Below are 24,220 nucleotides of genomic sequence, written 5' to 3'. Positions count from 1 at the left end.
CAATAGGGTATGGAATGTGCCTTAAGTTATATCATAATCGCATAGATGCGTTAATTATGTATCAGATACACATTCATGCAGACAGTGCAGTTAAGCCATATCAAAATTGCAGAGATGCGTTAAGTCTATATCGGATACGCAATTAGGCATATAGTTTGCTTGAGTCGTATCAGAATTGCAGAGATGTGTTATATCTAATTGGGATACACACTCAGGCATATTGTCTTTGTTCCCTTATCTCAAGCGCTCTAGCAAAATGAGAGACAAAGGAGCATAAAACAGAGGAAGAAAGAGGTATTTATATATATATATATATATATATATATATATATATATATATATATATATATATATATATATATATATATATATATATATATATATATATATATATATATATATATATATATATATATATATATATATAATGAATGGAATTACAAATAAGTAATGAAACAACTAGGTAGATAACCTTCAACGGTGACTCCGGTGTGAATGGTCATTATTCGGTGTCTTTGGCTGTTGTCCTTTGTCGGGATTCTAAGTTGAGTGTACTTTGCGTGTTAAAGTGTATTCTTTGCATGAACGGGATGTCAAGATGTCCCACCTTGCATTTTCTTGCCGATGTATATTGGGATGGTTGGATGCTTTGGGGATGTGGATTAACGTCAACCGTTGAATGTTGAGCATGGAATGGTGAAGCCTGAAAATCGGAGGGAGCTATCAAGATCCGGGGTGACTTTGGGATTAACTCTTCAGCTTATACAATCCCTAAGTAATATCGCCCAAAGAATGATGTTTATTGAAGGTCTCTCAAGAGGTAGGTCTCTACCAAGTTAGACATATGTTCCTCCCCTAATTGTTTCACCATCATGTGGTTGTTAGGGAAGTTAAATGGGAAGTCGACATGCTTGCATACAAATATCTTAGCATTTAAGTCTTCATTCTAGAGAGAACGAACGACCTTGATCCATGAAGGTATTGATGAAATGGTTCCTTGAGGTGGTGACCCTTTTATATCTATATGGGATATCAACCTGCAGGTCAATGGTATCCTTGTCCTTAATAGCCTTTGGATTTTTAGCCCTATGGGGGTGGAGATCTTGCCTTTTTGGCCACTCCTTAATTGATAAGTGGTTTTTGTACAACTTTTACTAGTTGTTTTTAATTAGCATTTTACCGCTTTTTTTCTGATTTGTTTCCATTTACCATATTTTATGCTTCGATAGCATGTTCTTTCTATTTTTAGGGTCTAAGGAGTATTGGTTGTGAAAAAGGATTGAAAACGAGCAAAGCGTGGAAAAACATTAAAAGTAAAAAAATCCTCATAAAAAATCCAGAGAGCTGTTATAGGTCGTAGCAGCCAAGCCCTAAAAGTCCTCCACTATTAAATTCTAGTACAAAAATTAGATGCCTTCTATGGCCATCCGTAGTCGTTGCTACGGGTCAGAGCAGTTGCTACGAGCCATAGCAGGTGGGCGACACATCTTTTGATTCTTTCCCTTTTTAAACCGATTCTCATGTTTTTGGAACTTTGGCATGTTTAGATTGATATATTCTGATGTAATGACCATTGAACAAAGGAGATTTCCATCCAAGTTTAGGTTTTTCTATAAAACTAATAGTTGGTTGTGACTTTTAAAAAAGAAAAGAAGTTTTATTTTTCTGAAATTTCTATGTATTCTATTTATGTCTGCACTTAAGTATCTATTGGAGCATTATATTAAATCTTATCAATTCAGGTTTTATTATTGGTTTTCATTACAATTTCTTATTTAATTCATTTGTTTATTATTAATTCATCTGTGAACATCGATTGGATTATGTTTTCCCTCACCATGAGTGAGTAGTCCACAAGGGACTAGGGGTTATGAGGATCATCTCATGAGTGAGTAGTCCGTTTAAGAGAGTTATTTGTCCAAATTTATTTTAATACCTAAGTTCATGCATTCCAATTCTTGTACGAAAGTAAAGTGTTCTCAGGTACTGACTGTATTCTGAAAGGCTATGTGTCGCTACCGGAGCACAGGTTTTTAAACAAACAAATCCAATGCAGAAAAAGCGCTTGGATGAATTTGAGAAAGTTTTCTAGCCTAGCCAAAGTAGCGAATCCTTGATGAATAATATGGTTAGGCGAAAGCCAAATGATTATTCCTCATCGGTAGGGCAACAAGATGGAGAAAGTAGGTGTTTCCCATGTTATCTATTTTCTATAAATCATGTTAAAACTCTCATAATAGAAGTGACTTGGATTGTATGAATGTGTCAGAGTGAGAACCATAACCATAAGTCATATTTGCCTCCATTGAGATTTAAGTGTTTTTATAATAAAGTTGTTTTCTTGTAAGTGATTTTTGTTTAAGCTATTTTTACCAAATCTAAAAGTATTGATTCCTCTAGATATACATCGATAGAACACAGTTTGTTACTTAAACCATTGGTCTCTATGGTTTGATAATTTTTACTACTTCACACAGTCGTGCACTTGCAGCATGTTAAGTTTTTGGCGCCGTTGCTGGGAACCAATTGCATTTGATATTGAATTACTGTTTATCGTAGTATACACTAGAGCTTTATTTTTTTCTTGATTCTTTTAAAGTGCTTAGTTTTCTGTAGTTCTCGCTGCTCTTGTATGCGAAGAACTCGTTATGCTGGGAATTTAGTCGAACCTGTAAATAAAATCGAGCGTTTCTTATGTAAGAGAAACTGAAATCTTAGGCAACAAGCCATGGCTGATCTAGTAGTTGGCATTAAGCCTCTTATGGATTACACGATTCCTACCGAAGAGGAACCACATTTTAGTATTGTGCACCCGCCGATTGTGGTAAATAATTTTGAATTGAAACCTTCTTTCATCAGTATGGTGCAACAAATCAATTTTCCGGGTTATCGTATGAAAATCCAAACCTTCATCTTTCTATATTTGTTTATAATTATGGTACTGTTAAGGCTAATGGCGTTCACAACAGTGATATCCGCCTCTATCTTTTCCTTTTTTCTTTGAGAGATCGTGCACGAGCTTGACTTCAATCCTTGCCTGCCAATTCAATTACTTATTAACTCAGTTGAAAACAACCTTTCTTGCGTGGTACTTTTCGCCAAGCAAAACGACCTAAAGTTAGGAATGAGATTAATAGTTTTAGACAAGAAGATGGAGAATCAGTGTTTGACACGTGGGAGCGTTATAAGTATTTGTTAAGACTATTCCCTTTTCATGGACTTGAGAAGTGCATGATTATCCATACATTTTATATATGCCTCCTTTACTCCATAAGGATGACCTTAGATGCGGCTTCTGGCGGAGCCCTAATGAGCAGAGACATGTTGCCGCTAAGTCTACTCCTAAGACCGGTGGTCTTTATGAGGTTAATACGTTTGATCATATGAACACTAAGGTGGATGCCATTTACAAAAAGATAGATAGTTTAAGCATTGCACCTTCCACACATGTAACTCTTGCCCATGTTTCTTATGTTGCCCATGTCGTTCTCTACTGCGATATATGCAGAATCAATGGGCACACTGATAGAGATTGCCAAATGATCCTTGTTGGAGGATCCACCCAATAAAATGCCAATTTTGTGAACAAAAACTAGTGGAATAATCCATAATCTAACACCTATAACCCGGGATGGTAAGATCAACTAAATTTATCTTATAGAAACAACAATCTCTAGCAAGCTATAGGACCACCAGGTTCCTAAAAATATATGCCAATTGAGCCTAAGAAATCCAACTTATAACTTTTTATTAAAAACTTTATAATGACGCAAACTCGTCAAAACAATGAATTTATAAATCAAGACCTCCTCACCAATGAGGCGCTTAGGCAGTTGGCCACTAAGATTAACAATGTTTCCAGCCATAAAAAAATGTTGGAGACTCAATTCTCCCAAGTTTTTCAGCAACAAGCTTCTACCTTAGTCCCTTCCGGGTCATTTTCGGGGCAACCAGAACAAAATCCCAAGGGACATTTGAATGATGCAATAACTCGTAGTGGTAAGCTAGTAGGTAGTTCTAGAGAGAAAGTAGATTAATTTTAAGAGAGTGTGTCAACACCACCTGAAAAGGAGGTTGTTAAAGAGGTTGAGAAGGAAGCACCATATGTTGCTCCTCCTCCCTTTAAACTTGTTGCTCCTTTCCCACAAAGGCTTGAAAAGGACAAAGTAGAAACCCAGTTTAAAAATTTCATGGAACTTCTTAAAAAGATCCATCGCAATGTGCCTTTCACTAAGGTATTAACTCAAATGTCTTCTTATGCTAAGTTCTTGAAAGAAATTATTTCCAATAAAAGGAAGCTAGAGGACCATGAAATTATGGCTATGACTCTTGATAGTAGTGATGTGATTTAAAATATGGTGATCCCTATGCTTAGATATTCGGGGAGTTTCCTTATCCCTTGTCAAATAGGAACCATGGACTTTGAGAGAGTTCATTGTGATTTATGGGGGAGATGAAACCGACTAATATGTCTCTGAAACTTGTAGATAGATCGGTTAAGTACCCCATAGGTGTGTTACAGGATGTTCCAGTGAGAGTTTGAGAGTACTATGTGCCAGTAGAATTTGTCATAATGGACATCAACGCGGATTTCCAAATCTCGATAGTCTTAAGTAGGCCTTTCTTAGCTACGGAGAGAGCCATCATCGATGTCAAGAGAGGGAAGTTGACTTTTGAGGTAGGAGAATAAAAGATTGAATTTATTCCAGCAAAGCTTTTGAAAAATCGTTCATTGAGGGATTCTTATTTTTTGATGGATCTGATCACCAATTAGGTTCAAGAGAGTGCATCAATCCTTTTCCTACCAATAAGTTGGAAGAGTTTTTACTTGATAGCTCTAAAGTCGAGAAAGATAACACTAAAGCGAATGTTTATGGAGGAGTTTTGGACAAGAGTCACATTCCCACTAACCAAGGCTTTGAAGCACCTGTTGTGAAAGACAAGAAATCCAAAAATCATAAACCTCGTCTAGGGTTGAATAAGAGTAAGTCTAAGGAGAAGAAAGGAGTTAAATAGAAGGTCCATGAAAAACCAGACCAAGAATATGAGCCTCGGCATAGGAAGGAGAAAAAGGAAGAAAGACGCATGGCATGGATGACTAGGGTTAGTTGGGTCTCGAAATAGCTAATGGAGATGCTAAGGACTCTAACTTGAAGGAAGCACCCTCCTGAGTTTGAGGGTGTAGGTGGTCAAACCAAACGACCTTAAACAAAGCGCTATGTGGGAGGCAACCCACACTTTTCTCACAAATTTCTTTTCTTGTTATTTTCTTTATGTTTCAGTTAATAAAAAGCTCACAAAGATGAAGCATAACTCACGATGAATGTTGAAAAAAGTCGAGAAAAAAATTTAAGGAACCGTTCCCGGAAGGATCCCACAAAACACAAATAAATAAAATTTCCCATATAAAAACCAAGGGCTTGCTACGGGAGGTCGTAACAGGTGCTATGGATCGTAGCATCCCCTTACCATAAAACCCTAAAATCCAACATCCCATAAGAATAATTGCCTTGCTACGGGCAGCTGTAGCAAGGCCAGCAGACCAAAAGTCAAACTTTTTCAAATTTATTTAGGCCTCACACACCTCTGTCACACCCAATCATCACCAATTACTCCATTGTCACCCAACAAAATCTCTCACATTTAACCACTTCCAAACCCCAAATCCTAAACAACCATCACAAAACCTTCATCAACCATCACCCCAATCATACTCCCGTGCACGAAAATTCCAAAACACTCACTTCAAATTTTTCAACTTCAACCAACAATGGCACCCAAGAGGAGCGATAAGGGCAAGAAAGTTGCGGAATCATTAAGGTCTCGCAAGAGAGGAAGCACTAGATCCTCCAACCCTCACAAAATCATCTTCGAGGACGACACTCAAGCCAAGCAGTACTCCACTCTCATGAAGTGGAAAATCACGCTATCAAGGTACATGTGCGAAAGAACTGTCTCTACCCTTGGTCTTAAAGCCGAATTAGATAGAATGTTCCACTCTATAGGGTTGCTTGATTTTATGCAAAGGGAAGCGCCAACCTATGAGCGCGCCACTCTTGAATTTTTAAGTACATTGGATTTCAAATTGTGCGAAATAAGGGGATTAATGGCACAAGGTACTACTATAGTACTATCAAGTTCTGCCTCTTTAACCAAAACCAAGAATTGAGTGTGGAAGAGTTGAGGCACATCCTCCAATTGCCTATCTATGGGCTAGGATATGTCCCAAAAAATTTGATGTTAAGATCTTTTGGCGTGCTATTTCCATCAATCGCTCTTATACTGTCGCGGGGAGAAAGCCTCCACCATCCAAAACCCATGCTTCCGGTACGCCCAAAAGGCACTTACTTTCACCTTGTTCGGACGAGGTGATAAAATCGGTGTGGCCTCCCAAAGGGAGATTTTATTCTTTTTTTTGCATGACTAATAATGTTGTCCTTAACGTCGCCACCTTTGCGGCCAACTATTTGCGAAAGGTTGCTCGTGCAGATACTAAAGGCATTTTGGTGGAGGGAACAATTACCCAAATTCCGAGCACCTTGAATTTGAGTTTAACTTGGTTGAGGACCGTATTATTGAGAGAAGGAATAAAGTTGATATGGATGCCCTTGTGCATCAAGGTATGATTTCCATGGACGGTAATACCTACATGATGATGCTCAATAATAAGGTCATTCTTGACTTGCCTAATCCTAGAAAGATAAGGATTGATATTGCAAATAGTTGGCTCTGCCAAGTGGGCATCCCCTCCCCGGGTAACTCATCCGAGGAAGAGGGCGAGTCTGATTTTACTAACCATGTTGCAGGTACCGCAATGGAAGAGGATATTATTCCCCCATCCACACTTCCTACCCAAAATGAAGTCGGGTCTTCAAATGAAAATCAGGATAGGTGGTAGTGGGTTAATTCCAAAAATTAATGGCATGAAGGGTGAGCAAACAAGGCAAGGAGTAGTCTTAGATAATGTCCAAGTGATGTTGCAACAACTCATGTTGCGCTTCCCACCTCCCGAGTGTAAGGTTTTTATGAGTTCACTACCTCTTGTTTGCGCTAAAACATTGAGGATACTGTTTGGTTCAAGTTTTGGGGGGGGGGGGGGGGTACTTCTTTGCTTTTATTTTATTTTTTTATTTTCTTTCTTGTGTGTTTATGTTTATGCTTTTTCTTGTTCTTTAGTTAATTCTGTATTTTTCTTTTCAAAAGACCATTTTTTCAAAGCCTTTCCCGAACTAGGAAGGTGCAACAAAGTTTTTTTGTGAGAAGCTTCGGTCATGAGGAAATCAGGAAAGTATATAGAGTTAGAGGAATGAAAGGCTAAAACTAGGGGCATTGAGAAAGTTTGACAACTTAGGTATTATCCGAACTCCCTGGGTCCCCCGAAGTAGGATATGAGCCCAACATGTAGATTTATGCTATAGTACTTGGTTTCTAGTGATTAATTTATAATGATAGTCCAACATAATTTAGACTCGCATGCATATATGATTGGTTGGAAAATAAATAATTTAGATATCAAAATGATGAAAAAATGATAAAAGAAAATTACACCTTCTAAATTGGATAATCCTGACCCAATTTTTATAAATGAGACTTTATATATTTAAAAAATTATAATTTTCAATTAATCAAAACTATTTTACGTACTTTATCTTTATTTATTTTATTTTTATGCATTTTTTAAATTAATAGTTTAACTTTCATGCCATACCTAACATTTTTCGGAATTCATATAATAATATATAATAATGTTCTATTAGATTAACTCAACTTATAGCTTCCAATATTATTAGACTAGATATTTTGTCTTGGATTCCAACTTAAAATCTTATGAGTTTTTGTGATTATTAAATAACTTTGTTTACAAAAATAAATAGATAAATATCATCTTAAACATTAAAAATTAGTATTATTTTAAAATGTTTTTTGTTGCAATTATATTAATTATGGAATCGCAAAAAACTTAAAAAATAAAAGTCAACTAGAATAATAGAATAATGTTGATAAATTTAACTCTTATTTTTCACCAATATTTTGACTTTTCTTTTAATGATATAACAACCGCATTAAGTCCTCTAGATCGGTGTCCCACATACTAGTAGCTAGCAATCTCTGATACAGTGATACGAATAAATTTGTTCATTGTTGATTCACTTCCAACATTTTCCGACACGTTTACATTTTCTTCCAATTTTCGGGGTCTTGTTGCCACTAAGTAATTTCCTAGATGCATGCATAATTGCTTTTTATTTTTCCTGCTCGAGAATAGTTGATATATGCCTCTGGTCAAATATTAGGATGTGATATTCTTCTTGTCTTAAGATATATTTATAGCTAAAATCAAAAATTTGTTGAAGACGATATTTTTATGATAATTTGACAAATTGATAACACAAATACAAAAGACTATAGATTGTAATTATTTTTAATTTTATTTAGATGTAATTTAGATTATATTTGAATTTTATTTAGCTGGTCTATATAAGCTAAAATTTGGTTTAAGTATGTTAGGAATCCTTTTCAATTGTAAAAGAATTTTCAATTCAAAAGGTTAGTCACAACTTTTCTCTCTTCCCTCTCTTCCATCTTCATCATCTTCATCTCTTTTCTCTTATGCACTAACAAATGGTATCTAAAGTTCTGGTTTAGATCCACGAGAAACATAAAGGGAAACACAAGTGTGCATGAGGCGTGTGTGATTGATTTTGTTTCTTTAATTCGTGTTGAGTTTACGATCGGAGTCGTAACAGAATCATATTTCTTGATTCTGAGGGATTGAGAAACACGAGTGTTTGGTGAGATTTGAGTGAATTCTTGCACAAGGTCGAAGATGAACGGTGCAAACGATAGCTTGAACACAGAGCTTCTAGTATTTTATGTGAAAAATTGAAATAGATGGATGATTCAGATGTGTGTGTTGTTGGGAGCTCAAGATATTCTTGATCTCGTCAATGACGGTTATGCATCGAATGCAGCAGATGCCACTGAAGCACAAAGTAACACATATAGAAAGTTGAGGAAGAAGACTTAGAAAGCTTTGTTCTACATCCATCAGTGTATGGATGTGAATATGTTTGACAAGATCGTTTATTCGACGATGGTGAAGGCTGTGTGGGACATACTGGTACTTGTTATGAAAGTGATGCATCAGTAAAGAAGGTGAAGCTTCAGTCTCTGCGTAAGCAGTATAAGAATCTCAACATGAAGAACAATGAGACAATACCATATTACATCTACAGAGTGATTCTTATTACAAATAAGATGAAATCTTGTGGAGAGACTCTTTCTGAACAAGTAATCATTGAGATCACTTACTCCTCAGCTTGATTACATTGTTGTAGCAATTGAACATTCTAAGGATCTGAGCACCATCAGAATTGAAGAGTTGCATAGCAGTCTAGAGGCACAAGAGTTGCGTCTGACTGAGAGAACCTCTAAAATAGAGGTAGAGCAGACTCTAAAAGCATATTCTGGTAAGAAGAATCAGAAGTAGTTTTTGTTAGAGGCCAATAAGAGACATGGTGGTGGTTATCAGAAGTCAAAAGTCAAAAGTCTCCAACTTTGATGAGAAGAAACATCATAAGGGAAACAAGATTTTTACAAGAAGAAGGTTTAATGTTACTATTGTAAGATGTTTGGTCACTTTGTTGTTGATTGTTGGTCAAACAAAGAAACGAAATCAGAAGAAGCAAATATAGTCAGAGGAGATTCTGATGATGAACTTGTGATATTGATGGCTTCTGAGTCTAATGGTGGATATTTGGTAGACTGGTGGTATATGGACACTAACTAGTCAAATCACTTAACTGGAAAAAAAATTATGATTGATTAATTTTGACTCTAGAAAGAGGAGAAAAATCAGATGTGTTGATGATAAGTATCTGAATACTGAAGGAATGAGAAAAGTCAAGGTCAGATTGAAGAATTGCAAAATTATTCTGATCAAGGATGTTTGGTATGTTCCTAGCATGAAAAACAATCTAATGAGTGTAAGTGAGATAATCGAGAAAGGTTTCTCAGACAGTATGAGGGACAATCTCTTGAAGTTGTATGTGTAAGTTATGAGTATGCCTAAGAGGGGGTGAATTAAGACTTTTTAAAAAAGTTATCTGGTTTTTGTATGGTGTATCTTTCTTTTTTTGCTTGATGCGATAAGTGATTAAAGAAGTAAATGTGTAAAATAAAGAACACCGATAATTATTTAGGTTCCCCTCACAATCCAAAAGTACATCCAAACCTCTTACGTAGTAAGAGATTTCACTATTTTCAGAACTTTTGTACAATCCTAATCTCGACTTTTATACAATGGGTTCTAACCTAATCACCAAGAACAATCTTCTTATGTGAAGCTAGCGGAAATATACCCGAACGTATCGCACGCTCGAACATACAACAGAGTCGCCATCGAACTTTATTTATCCTCAAAGGGAAGGGAAAACATCGATAAAACCTGGAGGAAAGAGATATGATGGGTAAGGAAGTCGGTTATGCAAGGGGAAGGTATTATCACCCCAAACATCCATGGTACTCCATGGGAACCCTTTTAATTTTCTCGCTTGAATAGGTGTTATATCTAAAGATTACTCGGGGAAGAATAAGGGAAAGGAAAGAAAATAGATAAAGTGCTCAGTGAGGATTGGGGCCCTCATTCCTATGTATCCTCATAGTGCAATGAGGAATTCAGAGCTCCGTAGTTCGAAGAACTGATGGTGGGAGATGAAAGGAAGTGTGATAGAAATATGGTCTGAACCAAAGAATAATGTTTTGAACTCCAACAAGGGTGAAAAGATGAACCCAGGAGAAAACACGTATGAACTAACAGGTGTGGGCGCATAGAACTTGTATCATTGTATTGGAACAATAAAAAAAAGAGGAATTAGGTGTTTCGGTTAAGGTACAAACAACTCTTGGTTCACAAGGGTGTACAAGATGGAGCACAAAGAGGTAGTGTGTTTGGCTCAAAGAATAGGTATATCACATGGGGTGAATGAAGGTAGTATATGAATGTATCATGGATATGAACGGAATGAAGTGACCGAAGTCACAAAAATGAGTATTTGAAGATAAGTGACTGAAGAAGTATTGTTTGAAACCGAAAGGTGAAAGTGTATTAGAATCCATAAGAGAAATGAGATTTCTACCATGTAGGGAAACATATTTTAACCGCTACAGGGTGTTAACTAAAAAGGAAGGAATTAAGTGTTTGGGGTTGTTTGCCCAAACAACTCTAGGTAGAAATGCGGACTATTCGTTAGGCGTCCTAAAAGGGTGTATATGGAATTCCAAAGAAATTGTATTTTGATGTCAAAAGGACAGTATGTCACTGGGTGAACGATTTATGATCGAAGGTAGATAATGAATTATGAAATATATGGATGGTGCCCTAATGCGAAGGAAGAATAATTAGAAGTATGCTCGCCAAGGATTCACATCCTCATGCCTACGTATTCTCATTGTGCAATGAGAAAATCAGAGCAATCGTAGCTCGGAACTACGAGAGTAGAAAGAGAGAGATTTCTCTAAGCAACGGGGACTCACAAGACAAACATATCTTCAAGGAATGATTGTAGTACTGGAGTGCAAGAAGTGGTGTATCACTTGCTGGGGAATCAACAATTCGAGATCAAATCAGGATAGTATCTTGAATCCAAGAGAAGGATAAACTCTTAATCAAATAGTAAAGTGGCGTGTTAGCCGAAAAAGAATGAATTAAATGTTTGGGTTAGGGGCCAAACAACTCTCGATCGAGGAGGTGGACTGTCGTTATCGTCCTAGCAGGATAGACAAGGAGTCTAAGGAGAAGTATGATTGATCTTAAAAAGATGGTATTGCTAGCATGAATGGAGAATTATCCATGGTATATAGAAGGTAGATTCATAAATAAGATATAGATAAGATAGATTCATAAATAAGATAGCTCGCGAAGAATCTGAATTCTCCTGCTTACGTATCCTCATTGTGCAATGAGGAAATCAAAGCTTTCGTAGTTCAGCCTTCTAGGGATGAAAACAAGATGATGGAGGCAAAAGAATGGAGTGATGGAATGATTGAATGGAATGAATGAATAGACTTGATAGTTGTTGGATAAGAATCACACTAAAGTCTATGAGTAAAGGTGGACACGATAAGCAACGAGCCAAACGTATTGCACCCAAACATATCCAGAATGAGTGTAGGAAAACTCCAGTCTCATTCCTTCTTTACTACTTAAGGCTCATGGCATGTAATTCTCATCTTAACTTTCAAGTGGATAAAGGAGAATCTTTGTAGTTGCTCTTGTATTGATGATGAAGACCTTATCAATCGTTCGATTCGAATTGCACTAAAGTCTATGAATAGAGGTGAATATGATGAGCGCTGGGTCATATGTCCCATACCCAAAGATACTCAGAATGGGGGTAGGAATACTCCAGTCTCACTCCTTCTTTATTGCTTAAGGCTCGTATCATACAACTCGATTCATGATTGATAAGTTGTTGATGCAATCCTTGTTTGTTGCATGATGCTTTGTGAAGGGAGAGAAACTTATCAATCGTATGATTAGAATTATGCTAAAGTATATGAATATAGGTGAATACGGTGAGCGCTAGGTCATACGTCCCATACCCAAAGATACTCAGAATGGCGGTATGAATACTCCAGTCCCACTCCTTCTCTATTGATTAAGGCTCGTGCCACACGGTTCTAACTTTGATTTAACAAGTTTTTATAGTTTCCACCTTTGATGTGCTTGAAATCCGTTGTTTGGTATGATTGAGGATGCCTTGATTGAAGATCTTGTCTTGAGGCCTTGAGCTCCACAGCTTGGAAGAAAAGTCTTATTAAGTGATCAATGGTCTTTTGATCACTCAATTTAGACTGTGGGATTATATAAGTTCAAAGGATTTAATTAATCAAAATTGCTTTTGATCAATTTAATCATGGGTTTTGTTTTGTTTTTAGGGAACTGTAAGACCCCGATTTTGACCCTAAGATCCCTCATGCAATTTCATCATAAGCACTAGCATTGGGATCATACCTTGGCATCCTCCTTACCCCTTTCTTATTGGGTTTGTTTTGGGAGAGATCACAAAGCACCATGTGATTGTATCATACTTGTATATTATCATTTTACTAACCAAAATACCAAAAATATGTCTTTGCATATGCCTAACTCTTTTGTAGGTAGGGCATGATCACATTGATTTTATCAAGTTCATATCTAGGGTTTAAGACCCTCATGACAAAGAGCATACCCATGATTTGATCCAAGAATGTTTATAATCATCATATATGAGTTCCATTGATTCCTACATGTTATATTGATCAAGTATTCTTCAAGAGTTTGGAAGTGATTTGCCTTGAAAACCCTAGTTTAACTAGGTATCTTGAGTAACTTCTCCAACAAGCTATCTCACCAATTGATCAAATTTCTAAAGGGACACTTCAAAATTCATCATCTTATGCATATATGATCTACCATGAGCCGAGAAAGTCAAGAGAATTGAAGGTTAGCAAGTTGGTTGATGGTGGTTGACCAGATGAATTCATCTGATCAAAACTGGGTCTCCCTAGGCCCTATCTCCTACAATTTTCACCATATGAAAATGATGCCAAGATAAATGTTACTCTAAATGACATTCCAAACAACTTTCACATTGAGATCTAGAGCTAGTTTTGCTTGGAAAATCATTTTCTATGTTGAAACATTATAGGTCATTTTGTCTAAACCCTAATTTGAAAGTCAACTTCCCAAGGCCATAACCTGCTCAATTTTTATGATATGAAAGATTTCCAAGTTTCATAATCAAATTAAATATATCTACTTCAACTTTGGTGTTTGGAGTAAGAGCTAATTCAACTTTTATGAGCATGTGATATGAGGGTACATTATAGGTCATTTTTTACCTATACCATTGAATAAGTGATTTTTCCAAACTTCAAAAATGCATAACTCAATCATTCTAAATCCAAATTACATGAAATTTGTGACCATTTTTAAGGTATTTGAAAGAGCTACAACTTTGATGAAGACACTTTTCTCGTTTAAAGCTCACATAAAAAGTTAAGCAAGATGGAATATTGAGATATATGGCTTGACACTTAGAAAAAATTTCAACATGTTGAAATTTCCAAACTCCCACCTTCAAATTCACAATGATCCAAGCTCCAAATTAAAAAAAATTCAACATCAAACTTGTTCCCCTTGATCCAAACTTTCCAAAGAACCCAAGTTCATGCATTTTGGATGAAGTTTGCTAGGGTTGCCATGGCTTTAAAAGAGCTACACCATTGGAGGAAATCAAATGTCCAAAACTCCATTTCACCTTGCCTTGCCAATCAAGCATCATTTGAACTTCAGTACAGTTGCAATTAGATCAAAATGAATTGCTTCATGGGCCTGTACACGCCCATGCAAGCTTGTGCATCACATTTCCAAATTTAGCAAATTTTCAAGTGTGCAATTATCAATCCCAAATTCTATAAATACATGGCCTCTGAGCTCATTTGAAGCACACCTTGCGCGCCAACTTTGCCCCCCCCCATTGAAACCCTCTCATTCTAAAGGAAAACCTGATAATTTTCAATCTAAAAATTAAGTTTGAATCTCAACTGTTGGAGATTCAAGAACTCTAGGATCCAAAGCCTTGAACCATTGCTAACCACTCCCTGCAAGCTTCTCAAGTGGGATCAGATCGTATTTGAAGCAAGCAACCTCAAGTTCTGCACAACATTTAAGGTAATAATCAGAAAACTTCATCTCTTTGATTCTCACTCAATTCTCATCGATTCTCTTGGATCTTTGGTTGTCTGAAGTCCTACCAATGTAGGCAAGAAGATTGAGTTGCTTAGAGGTCAAATCGAAGCAACTCAGTTGACACACCTCAAAATTCAATTCCTCATATCTTTCTATATATGTGGAGTTAGTTAAAATTGAGGTCAGATTCGTGCTCTACGCCATTTTTTCTTTCAGATCATGTCCTCCTTTTTTATTTTGGTGATGGTTGAGGGTGGACCAGTCCGGTGAGGTCCACCGGAGAAGAAGACCGGAGCTCTGGCTCCGGCGGTACATTCGAACGTCTCCCAGCCACATGATCCTTTCAAAATGTTTTAATCCTGAGCGCTCATTGTGATTACCCTTGGTGCAGCGCGCTGACTCGTGTGTTTGGTGGAACGCTCGTTTCAGACCACTTGATCTGCCACCTCAATTAATGAGGGAGATCAAGTGGTCCACGTTCTTTTGATTTTTTTATTTTAACTTTTATTCCTCAGATTTTCATTAATGAGGGAGATCTGCAACATGGGCTTAATCTGAAGAAGATCGTGGAATGGCTAAGCTTGGATGTGGCTATCTTTATTTGATACCTTGCTCTTCAAGATTGATATAATTGTATGCATTGTTTGTTGCTTGATTCTAATGTCCAAGGGAATTTGGGGTTTCTATATAGCATTCTTGCCCATTGATTGCTACCCATCGCTCAGATCTTTTCTACTCTTAACTTTTAATTTTGTGCATAGGATTAGTCTCTTCATATCCTCCCCATTTCTTTAATTTCAAAATCTCTTCCTCCTTTAAAAAAAACTTCTTTGTTTGAACTTGTTATTTTCTAAATTTTGACCACTTTGCAAACTAGAAACTTTGGCCTTTTGCCATCGCATTTTCAAACTTCTTTTCTTAATCAAACTTGTAAATAGACTTAACTATACTTGACCTAAACTTTTAAAAGCCAAAAAAGAACTAACTCATTCAAACCATTTTCAGGCCTTTGTGCCTTTCAAACTTACCCTCATTTTTATGTTGGTACGTAGGCACAAGTCCGAAGGTCTTGTGAAACACAAAAATATAATTAATGAATTATTTTCTCATCCTCTCACTCTATTTGTTTGTAAACATCATTTTTGTACAAAATATATATGCACACAAAAAAGGGCTCCTTAGGAGTACCTAGGACACTTTGGGTGCTAACACCTTCCCTATGTGTAACCAACCCCCTTACCTGTAATCTCTGACATTTTATTAGTTTTGATTTGAAAACTTCTTACTTTTGGGTTTTATTCGTACTTTTTCCCTTTTCCCTTGGAAACAATAAAAACGCGGCGGTGACTCTTGTTATTTGATGTCTTGCTTATCCATAGCTTGATGATCATGAATTTACCGCTACAAAAATTAAGTGGCGACTCTGCTAGGGAGTAGTCTCCAGTGGGTTTAGCCTACTTTTTTGTGTGTATATAATTGTATATATGTGATGTATGTATATTTGTGTGATATAATCAGCTTGTCATTCTTGGTGTTCTCTGAGTGGTGAGATAAGTTCTAATCCGAACTTGAGTGCAATTAAGATAGGAGGATGGTATAGTCATGTTCGACTTGTGTGGAGTAGTCCTTAACAAGTTGGCTTGAGATCCATCTGCTCAGTGGAGACCCTTTTGGATTTGGAAATGTCACACAAGTATTGGTGGTTAGTCATTACTATCTCTAATTTGGGTCCGAGAAGCTAAGGATCATAGAACATTTACCCCCTCTTGGCCTATTTAGGAGGTAGTACAGAGACTGTTCAAGTGTAGACTTGATAATAGTTGTTACGCGATACTACACTTAAACGAGTTTCTCTTGAGAATATTATGGGTCGATGAATCAGGCATCTTAACCTGTAATATTCGATAGATGGAATTAAGACTCTAGGAACTTTTTAGAACATGATCTATAGGTTTTATCCTTAGTTCACTCCTTTGGGATGGTTCTTACCCAGACTCCATGCTCGTGACTTACAACAAACCCTTGATTCTTGGTTGATCCAATCAAGTCTTGTCAATATCAATGGAACTTGTGTGTTGATAAGGTGAAAACCATAATCCACCAAAATGGATGATTGATCTTGACAATGACTTGATTCATCCTTTGACCTTTGCTTGTTTGCCTTGTGTGTGATCCCTTATTTGTGATTGTTGGATTCAAGCATTCACGCGCATCATAACATTCATCACACGAAAATTTCAAGGAACTGAGGTATTATTTGCAAATATTTTCAGACCATGGATTATGGACGAAGGAACACTAAGAAGTACAGTTTCAGATGTCCCGAATTGAAAGAGTTAAGGAAGCTAGCATCTTTTGTATTAGATCCCTTGGACTTCAAACAACGCCATGGGAAGCTTTTGTCTATCTTGTCTGCTGATGTGGTTAAAGGACTTTTGAGTGTACTAGTGCAGTTCTATGATCCTCTCTACCGCTGTTTCAGTTTCCCAGATTTTCAGCTTGTGCCTACATTGGAGGAGTATTCTCATCTCTTAGGGATACCTGTTTCTAGTAGAGTACCTTTTAGTGGATTGGGAGAGATCCCCAAATCTCATCTTATTATTGAAGCTCTTCACTTGAAGAAGTCTGAGATAGAGGCTCATTGGGTGAAGAAAGGAGGATTGTTTGGGTTGCCATCTGATTTCCTCATCAAGGAAGCTACTTCTTTTTCTCAAGTCAGTAGTGTGGATGCTTTTGAAGCTATCTTTGTGTTGCTTATTTATGGATTAGCTTTGTTCCCTAACATTGACGGTTTTGTTGATGTTAACGCCATTAGACTTTTCTTGATTGGGAATCATGTGCCTAATTTGTTGGGTGATATGTATTTCTCTTTGCATCTAAGGAATTCTAAAGGTGGTGGAACCATTGTCTGTTGCATTCCTCTTCTGTACAAGTGGTTTATTTCTCACTTGCCTCAGACGCCTGCTTTTGTGGAGAACAAATAGTGTCTACGGTGGTCTCAGAGACTTATGTCTCTCACTAAGGATGATATAGTTTTATATGATCCTTTTTTGAGCAGTTTGGACATTATTGATAGTTGCGGTGAATTCTCTAATGTATCTCTCATTGGTACACAAGGAGTAATTAACTACAACCCTGCTTTGGCTCGTCATCAACTTGGGTTCCCCTTGAGAGACAAACCTAATAACATGTTGTTAGAAGGTCTTTTCTATCAAGAGGGTAAAGATACCCAACATTTGAAGCAGAAGATTGTGCATGCTTGGCATAATGTACATAGGAAGGGAAGATTCGAGCTTGGTCCATGCAATTGTATAGCTTTGGAAGCTTACACTCTTTGGGTGAAGAAGAGAGCTTTGGAGTTGAAGATGCCTTATCCTTATGAAAGACCTATGTCTATGGTTGTGGTTGAGCCATTAACTCTCCCTAACCAAGATGTAGAGGAGTTGGAAGACTCCCTCACCAAGATGAAGCAAGAGAAGGATATGTGGGAAGAGTGTTTCCGTGCTGTGCGCAAAAAGCATGAAGAGTTGCAGTTGGAGTCTAAGGACAAAGATGCACTTATTGAGCTACTTGAAGACCGAGTGACAAAGAGACAGAGAGAGCCAGAGGTTTCATCTTCTAGCATGCCTCAGTCTTTCGTTGCTTGGAAGAAGATTGTTGATCAGCTTGTCCTCGAGAAGACTCAGATGAAGGCTTCTTTTGAAACTGAGATTCGACGCATTCGGAGGAAGTACGCATCTTCAGCCAGATCTTCTGACATGGTTGTTAGGGATCCTTAGGATGACTAGTCTCCTTTTCTCTTGTATTTTTATTTGGTTTCTGAAGTTGTAGTCAGTGTAATCCTTCCAATTATATAAATAAAAAGAGATTTTTTATGGTCATATCAAATTGTTGCAATTGTTGTTATATATATATATATTTGCAAATAATATAGCAAGTTCCTTGAAAATAGAAATAAATAAACAAGCATTACATTTCATGCATCATTTGCACAAGAAGGTTTCTCTTTCGCCAGATGTCTCATTGGTGTTCTTCTGTGCTTCAGCCAAGCTGATTCATCGCTATAACACTCGCGCCAATCATCTGAGAATCATGGAACATCTTGAGCAAGAGAATAGAGAGTTGAAGGACGAGATTGTCCGATTGACTGCCATGATGGAGTTAGTGTTGGCTGCTCAGAGCCAATCTTCTCCAACGCCCGTAACTCCTCCGCTAAGGACTGTTATTTCAGAGATGGCTACCTCTACCATGCTTGTTGCTGCCGCTCACTTTGCACCTGCCATGTCCACCTGATTTCCATGGGGAATTCCATCCAACTTTATGCCTGAAGGCTTCACGCCAACCTTTGCTTCCATGCCGGCATCTAGCTCGGTCATGTTTGTGCCACCTCCCGTTGTGCACACCTTACCTCGTGTAGAGGACACCATTTATCACTTCGAGCCGTCTGAGGGTCCGGATGTTTACGAGAAAATGGGCAAAATGAAGGATCAGTTTCTTGAGTTACACAAGGAATTGAAGACACTGAGGGGTAAGGATTTGTTTGGGAAAAATGTTGTTGAGTTATGTTTAGTGCCAAATGTGAAGATCCTGATGAAGTTCAAAGTGTCTGAATTTGAAAAGTATAAAGGGAACACATGTCCACTCCTATCATCTAGTGATGTATGCTGATCACACTGAATCACACCGCGTTTTTGACTCGGATTTCACATGTTTATTAGGTCTTTATTACCATTTTGCTTGTCTTATGCTCTCTTTTATGTTGTTTTCAGATATTTAGCTCTTTCAGGACCTTTTTAGAAGAAACGAAGCAAAAAGAACAAAAATTAGGGTTTTTCAGCAAATATTGTACACATGGCGTTATGCATGGCGACCGCTATAGGAGAAGCCATGACACATCAACCCTCAACTAGGAGGTAACTGCCACGATCCCATTAACTTTCCCATTCGCACACATGGCGGGCGCCATGAACGGGTGGCGGGCGCCACCTTTGCATTTCACGTTCCCACTAAGGAGAAGTTGAAGGGCATCATGGTCTTTGCAAGCTACTGAATTCCTCTATAAATAGGTCGTTCTAGTTCATTTCCAAATCATCCAACTTAGTTTACAACACTAAGACTATATTATCATCTGTAAAAGCGGTAACCCGTCACATTGAGGGGTTATCGCACCGTAGTGTAATTGAGTTGGAGCACTTTGATTTTGCTGTCGTCTTTATCTTCAAAGTCAAAGGTTTATTTTCCTTGTACCAGATTTAAAGCCTTCGTTTGGAGCAGGTTCTAATTTAATCGCTTTTATTTATTTTACTTGTCATGCTTTACTTTATTTAATTTCTTGCTATGCTTTACTTTATTTAATTTCTTTCCATGTTTTACTTTATTTAATTCCTGTCACTATCTTTACTTTATTTAAATTTCTCGCCATTATATTTATTGCTCGTTTTAATTATTTTACACGCTTTACTTGTTCTTTACGCCTTACATTCTAAAACAACTTTTCATCATGATCAATATCGTTGTGTTTGTTTATATTACCATGTCTGGCTAAATCTTTCAAAGGTTAGAATGCAAGGATCACGATTAAAGAGATGTTTCACATATTGAATCTGTAGAAATGCTTTAAAGGTTGTTTTGATTTTTAATTCGAGTTTTCTGAAACAAACTTGGTTAGTTTTAACTACTCAAGGAGTGTGGAAGCACCCTGGCTTAGTTAACTAGGAATTTTTATCACTTTAAGGAAAAATGATTTTTGAAATTGTTTTCGGACGCGTTGATAGATTTAAAATCAGGAAACTCCTAGGGTAAACTTTCCAAATCAAAATCACTTTTCAACTAAGTTTACGAGTCTTATTTCTTAAAAATAAGTTTACTACTTTAGCGTTCTGTGCACCTTTTATAAGTGACAATAAAATGCCTTAATTTAAGGGTAAACTCGGTTCTGAATACGCGAAAGCGACAGTTCCTATTAAATGGATTCTTTTCAAGAGTAGAAAATATTGTCCCATAAGTAGTTCTATTTAGACAATCAAAACATCGTTTAACTGACGTGAAATACATTCAAACCTGTCTTTATCTGGACTGTATTTATTATTTCCTTTATTTACTGTTATTTTGCGACATCAATATCTCTTTTGTACCGCCTTAGATAAACATCGTAACAATAGTAATCTATAAATTTATGATTTGGTCTCTGTGGGGTCGATATTCTTTTATATTACTCTGACGCGATATTCTTTTATATAAACATCAATATCTCTTAAGGAATTTGCCCAACCCTCTGACGAGGAACCTAGTTCTAGTGTAGTAAACCCCCTCATTCCTGCCAACAATTTCGAACTAAAACCATCTTTACTGCAATTAGTGCAACATAACCAATTCGCAGGTCTCACTATTGTAGCGGGGTATTCGTTACCATTAGAGATATTGACTAAATCCAAGGTAAATCATACAAGTCGAGTCGCCACCGCACTTCTATTTATCCAAAGGAATGGTTAGAAAGCGAACAAAAACCTAATAGTTTTAACAAAAACTAGTAAAAGAAACAGAGATCTGGGTAAGGGGGTTGGTTATGTAATGGGAAGGTATTAGGCACCCAAAACATCCTAGGTACTCTTAGGGAGCCCTTTTCATACTTGTTGTAAGGTTGTTGTTTTGTGAAAATTTGCTTGTGCAAACATGATTGAAGAGATGAGAAGAGAATATACAAGTTTATTTATATTTTGTGTTTGGATGGATAAACCCATTGCCTACGTACCACCTTAAAAAGATTAGGATCAAAACCTCGTAGTTCGGGGTAAAAATCTCAAAATGAGTTGGTGAATTGATTGGTCTAAAAGCCTTAAGGTCTTTTGTTATCAAAGGGAGAAAACTCAACCAAACCACAAATCCACCATGTGATAGCTTCAACATGCTATTGAGGGGTTAACCCTATAATAAGCATGGAAGACTCATTTGTCCATCACTAAGGATGTAGGTGAGTACCACATCTACCACAAGGATAACTCAAACCTAATAGCTAAAGGTTATGAAAAATTTGATTAAGGAAGTGGCCATTGGAACCACAAAAAGGCATTTGAATGGGTTATGTTTACCAATTAGAAGTATATACAAAAATGGTCAAAGTTGACTTAAAGATTCAATTCAAAATAAGTGTTATGAAAAGAAGGTTTGAAAATCAAAAGCCTAAGGCTTAGGTTTCTAATGTTTGAAAATAATGGTTAAATGTTTGCACAAAAGGTTTTGGCTTGGGTTAGAGTGGAGTGAAGAAGAAGAAAGGCTAAGTCCTAAGTAAAGCAAAAGGTGAGGGATAAAGAAACAAAACCATAATGGAGTTCCTCTCTTGAGATCATATAGATGATCCAAGTAGCTTCCATCCTTTGGAATAGGCAATCACAAAAAGCATAAGCAAACATCAAACAAGCCTCTTAAGAGATCCTCAATGTATCTTGTGTCTTTCACTTTGGATGAACATGGCAATGGTTTCTCCAATTTAAGCTCATAGAATCCCCTAGCACAAAAGCACACACATCAAAAGTTTCATGAAGTAAACCAAGGATGGGCAAGAGTGAGTTTAGAGATTTGGTCCTTCTAATCCATCTTCATCATTAAGGTCCTTTTACTCCAATTTTGCATAAGGAAAGTCCTTGGATATAAGTCCATTTCTCCATTTCTTTGCATAGGGAAAGTCCTAGAAACTAAGTCCATTTCTTTGCATTTGGTTCACAATAATCAAAACAAATTACAAGCACAATAATATATACACAATTATGTGCTCAAGTGAGCAAAAGGCAAATGGCATTAACATAAACATGTGCTCAAGTCAGCAAAGAGAAAAGCAAATGGATAATATGTGCAAGAATAGTAAATTGCATAAAAGTAAAGAGCAAAAGGTAAATGTTAGTTGTTAATGGTTAGTGTTAGTAGTTAATGTGCCATAAGGCAAATTTAGCGCTATGTTAAGCAATCGTAATTGGACTTATGTAGAAGTCACAACTATCTGAGGCCGGTCAATAATAATGTAGGCAACAACACAAGTTAGAAGTCTTGATTAGTGAACCAAGTTCCAACAACTTGCCATGCCAAAAAAGAAAATGAGAATTGATCTTGTATTGGTTTAAGCCTTTTGCATGATTTAGAAAACAACATATCCTTAATGCAAAGCCATTCACTTGATCAATTGATCAAGATGAATTAGATTTGAATCAAGGAAGATTAACTCTCCCTAATCAATGCTAACTTATCAACCTTCAACTCATTGATCAAAAAGAAAGAAGAAGAAGAAGAAAGAGATGGAGAATGGATAATGAAAATGGAAAGATCAAAATGCATAAAGTGCAATAAGATGTACCTATCTATATGTATTGACCAAATGACATTGAAAGTCAAAGTCAAACAATGATAAATCAGAAATAAGATGAAGATTGGAGGTCAAACAATAAGCAAAATATTTTTTGGCATTTTTAAAATAAACTTGAATTAAAAATAATGGAAATGTCAAACTTCAAAATCACATCAAATCAACCTTGAAAGGTCAGTGTAATTTATCCCAAGTTCAACAAGGTCAAACAAAGTTTGACAAAAAAATTCAGCATTTTTAAAAGTCAGAAACTATTTTTAATCAATTAAAAATGAATATAAATAACCTAATTGAACTAAAATCTCAAATAAATCTCAAATCAATAAAAAATTGATGAGAATATTTTTCATAGATCCGTCATCATTCAAATAGGTTAGGAAAATATTTTTGTATTTTTTGAATATCAAAAACTATTTAAAATGAATTAAAAACAACCATAAAAGAGAAAATTCATAAAAATATCAAATGATAAAATAAAAAATATTAAAAATCATAAATAGAAACTAGAATTTATTTGGAGACTAATGCAATTGGTCCCATAACACATCTGGCAATGGCACGGCCACCGGAGCCACCTTCTTCTCCGGTGAGCATGAAGATTCCGGCCAATTTTGCAGACAATCAAATCTTAACCAAAATGCACGATCTATACATCTTTGGAAAGCTGGGATGATGTACATCATCCCTATGCCACTCAATTCCACTCTAGATCTCTATATTGAGAGAAATCAGAGATGGAAGTTCTGTGGTGTTCATCATGAACTTAATGGATTTCAAAAATTAAATGCACAATCATGATGCCTCTATTGAGAGGACTTCAGCCAACACAAGATCCAAGCAAATATGTCAATATATTATGAGTTTCAAAGAAAAAACCAGTTGCATAACAACCTTGATTTCTGGAGGCTTGAGCTCGATTCCTTGCTTTCTTTATCAAAACAGAAGATCAATGGAGTAAAGGATGAAGGTTTAGAAGCTTTAGATCCAAGGATTCAACCAAATGTAGTTGAATTTTGGATCTGAAAAATTTAGAGAAAAATGAACTAGCTTCTTTGGTGAGAGGTTGGGTTTTGATTTCTGCAGCAATTCAGGTTGATTTCAGTCTGTATTTGAATGGAATAGAGCTTCTATTT

The 24,220-nt window shown here is 36.6% G+C and overlaps 1 protein-coding gene and 1 non-coding gene across 2 annotated transcripts; one reads left to right on the top strand and one right to left on the bottom strand.

Moving 5' to 3' along the window:
* Positions 1–3,114: 3,114 nt before the first annotated feature.
* Positions 3,115–3,221, bottom strand: LOC127124913 (small nucleolar RNA R71). The gene has a single exon (XR_007804389.1). It is a non-coding gene; the product is annotated as a small nucleolar RNA R71 (small nucleolar RNA).
* Positions 3,222–3,764: 543 nt separating this feature from the next.
* Positions 3,765–4,352, top strand: LOC127123747 (uncharacterized). The gene is made up of 2 exons (XM_051053948.1): positions 3,765–3,999; positions 4,045–4,352. The coding sequence occupies exons 1-2, from the start codon at positions 3,765–3,767 to the stop codon at positions 4,350–4,352; spliced, it is 543 nt and encodes a 180-aa protein (XP_050909905.1).
* The last annotated feature ends 19,868 nt before the right edge of the window (positions 4,353–24,220 follow it).

The sequence above is a fragment of the Lathyrus oleraceus genome, chromosome 2, assembly GCF_024323335.1.
Source record: "Lathyrus oleraceus cultivar Zhongwan6 chromosome 2, CAAS_Psat_ZW6_1.0, whole genome shotgun sequence".
Taxonomy (NCBI): domain Eukaryota; kingdom Viridiplantae; phylum Streptophyta; class Magnoliopsida; order Fabales; family Fabaceae; genus Lathyrus; species Lathyrus oleraceus.
This window is presented reverse-complemented; position numbering and strand designations above follow the sequence as displayed.

Coding starts and splice junctions, on each gene's coding strand:
- LOC127123747 (XM_051053948.1), top strand. CDS start 3,765: ATGACGCAAACTCGTCAAAACAATGAATTTATAAATCAAGACCTCCTC. Junction 4,000..4,044: donor TGATGCAATAACTCGTAGTG/GTAAGCTAGTAG, acceptor ATTAATTTTAAG/AGAGTGTGTCAACACCACCT.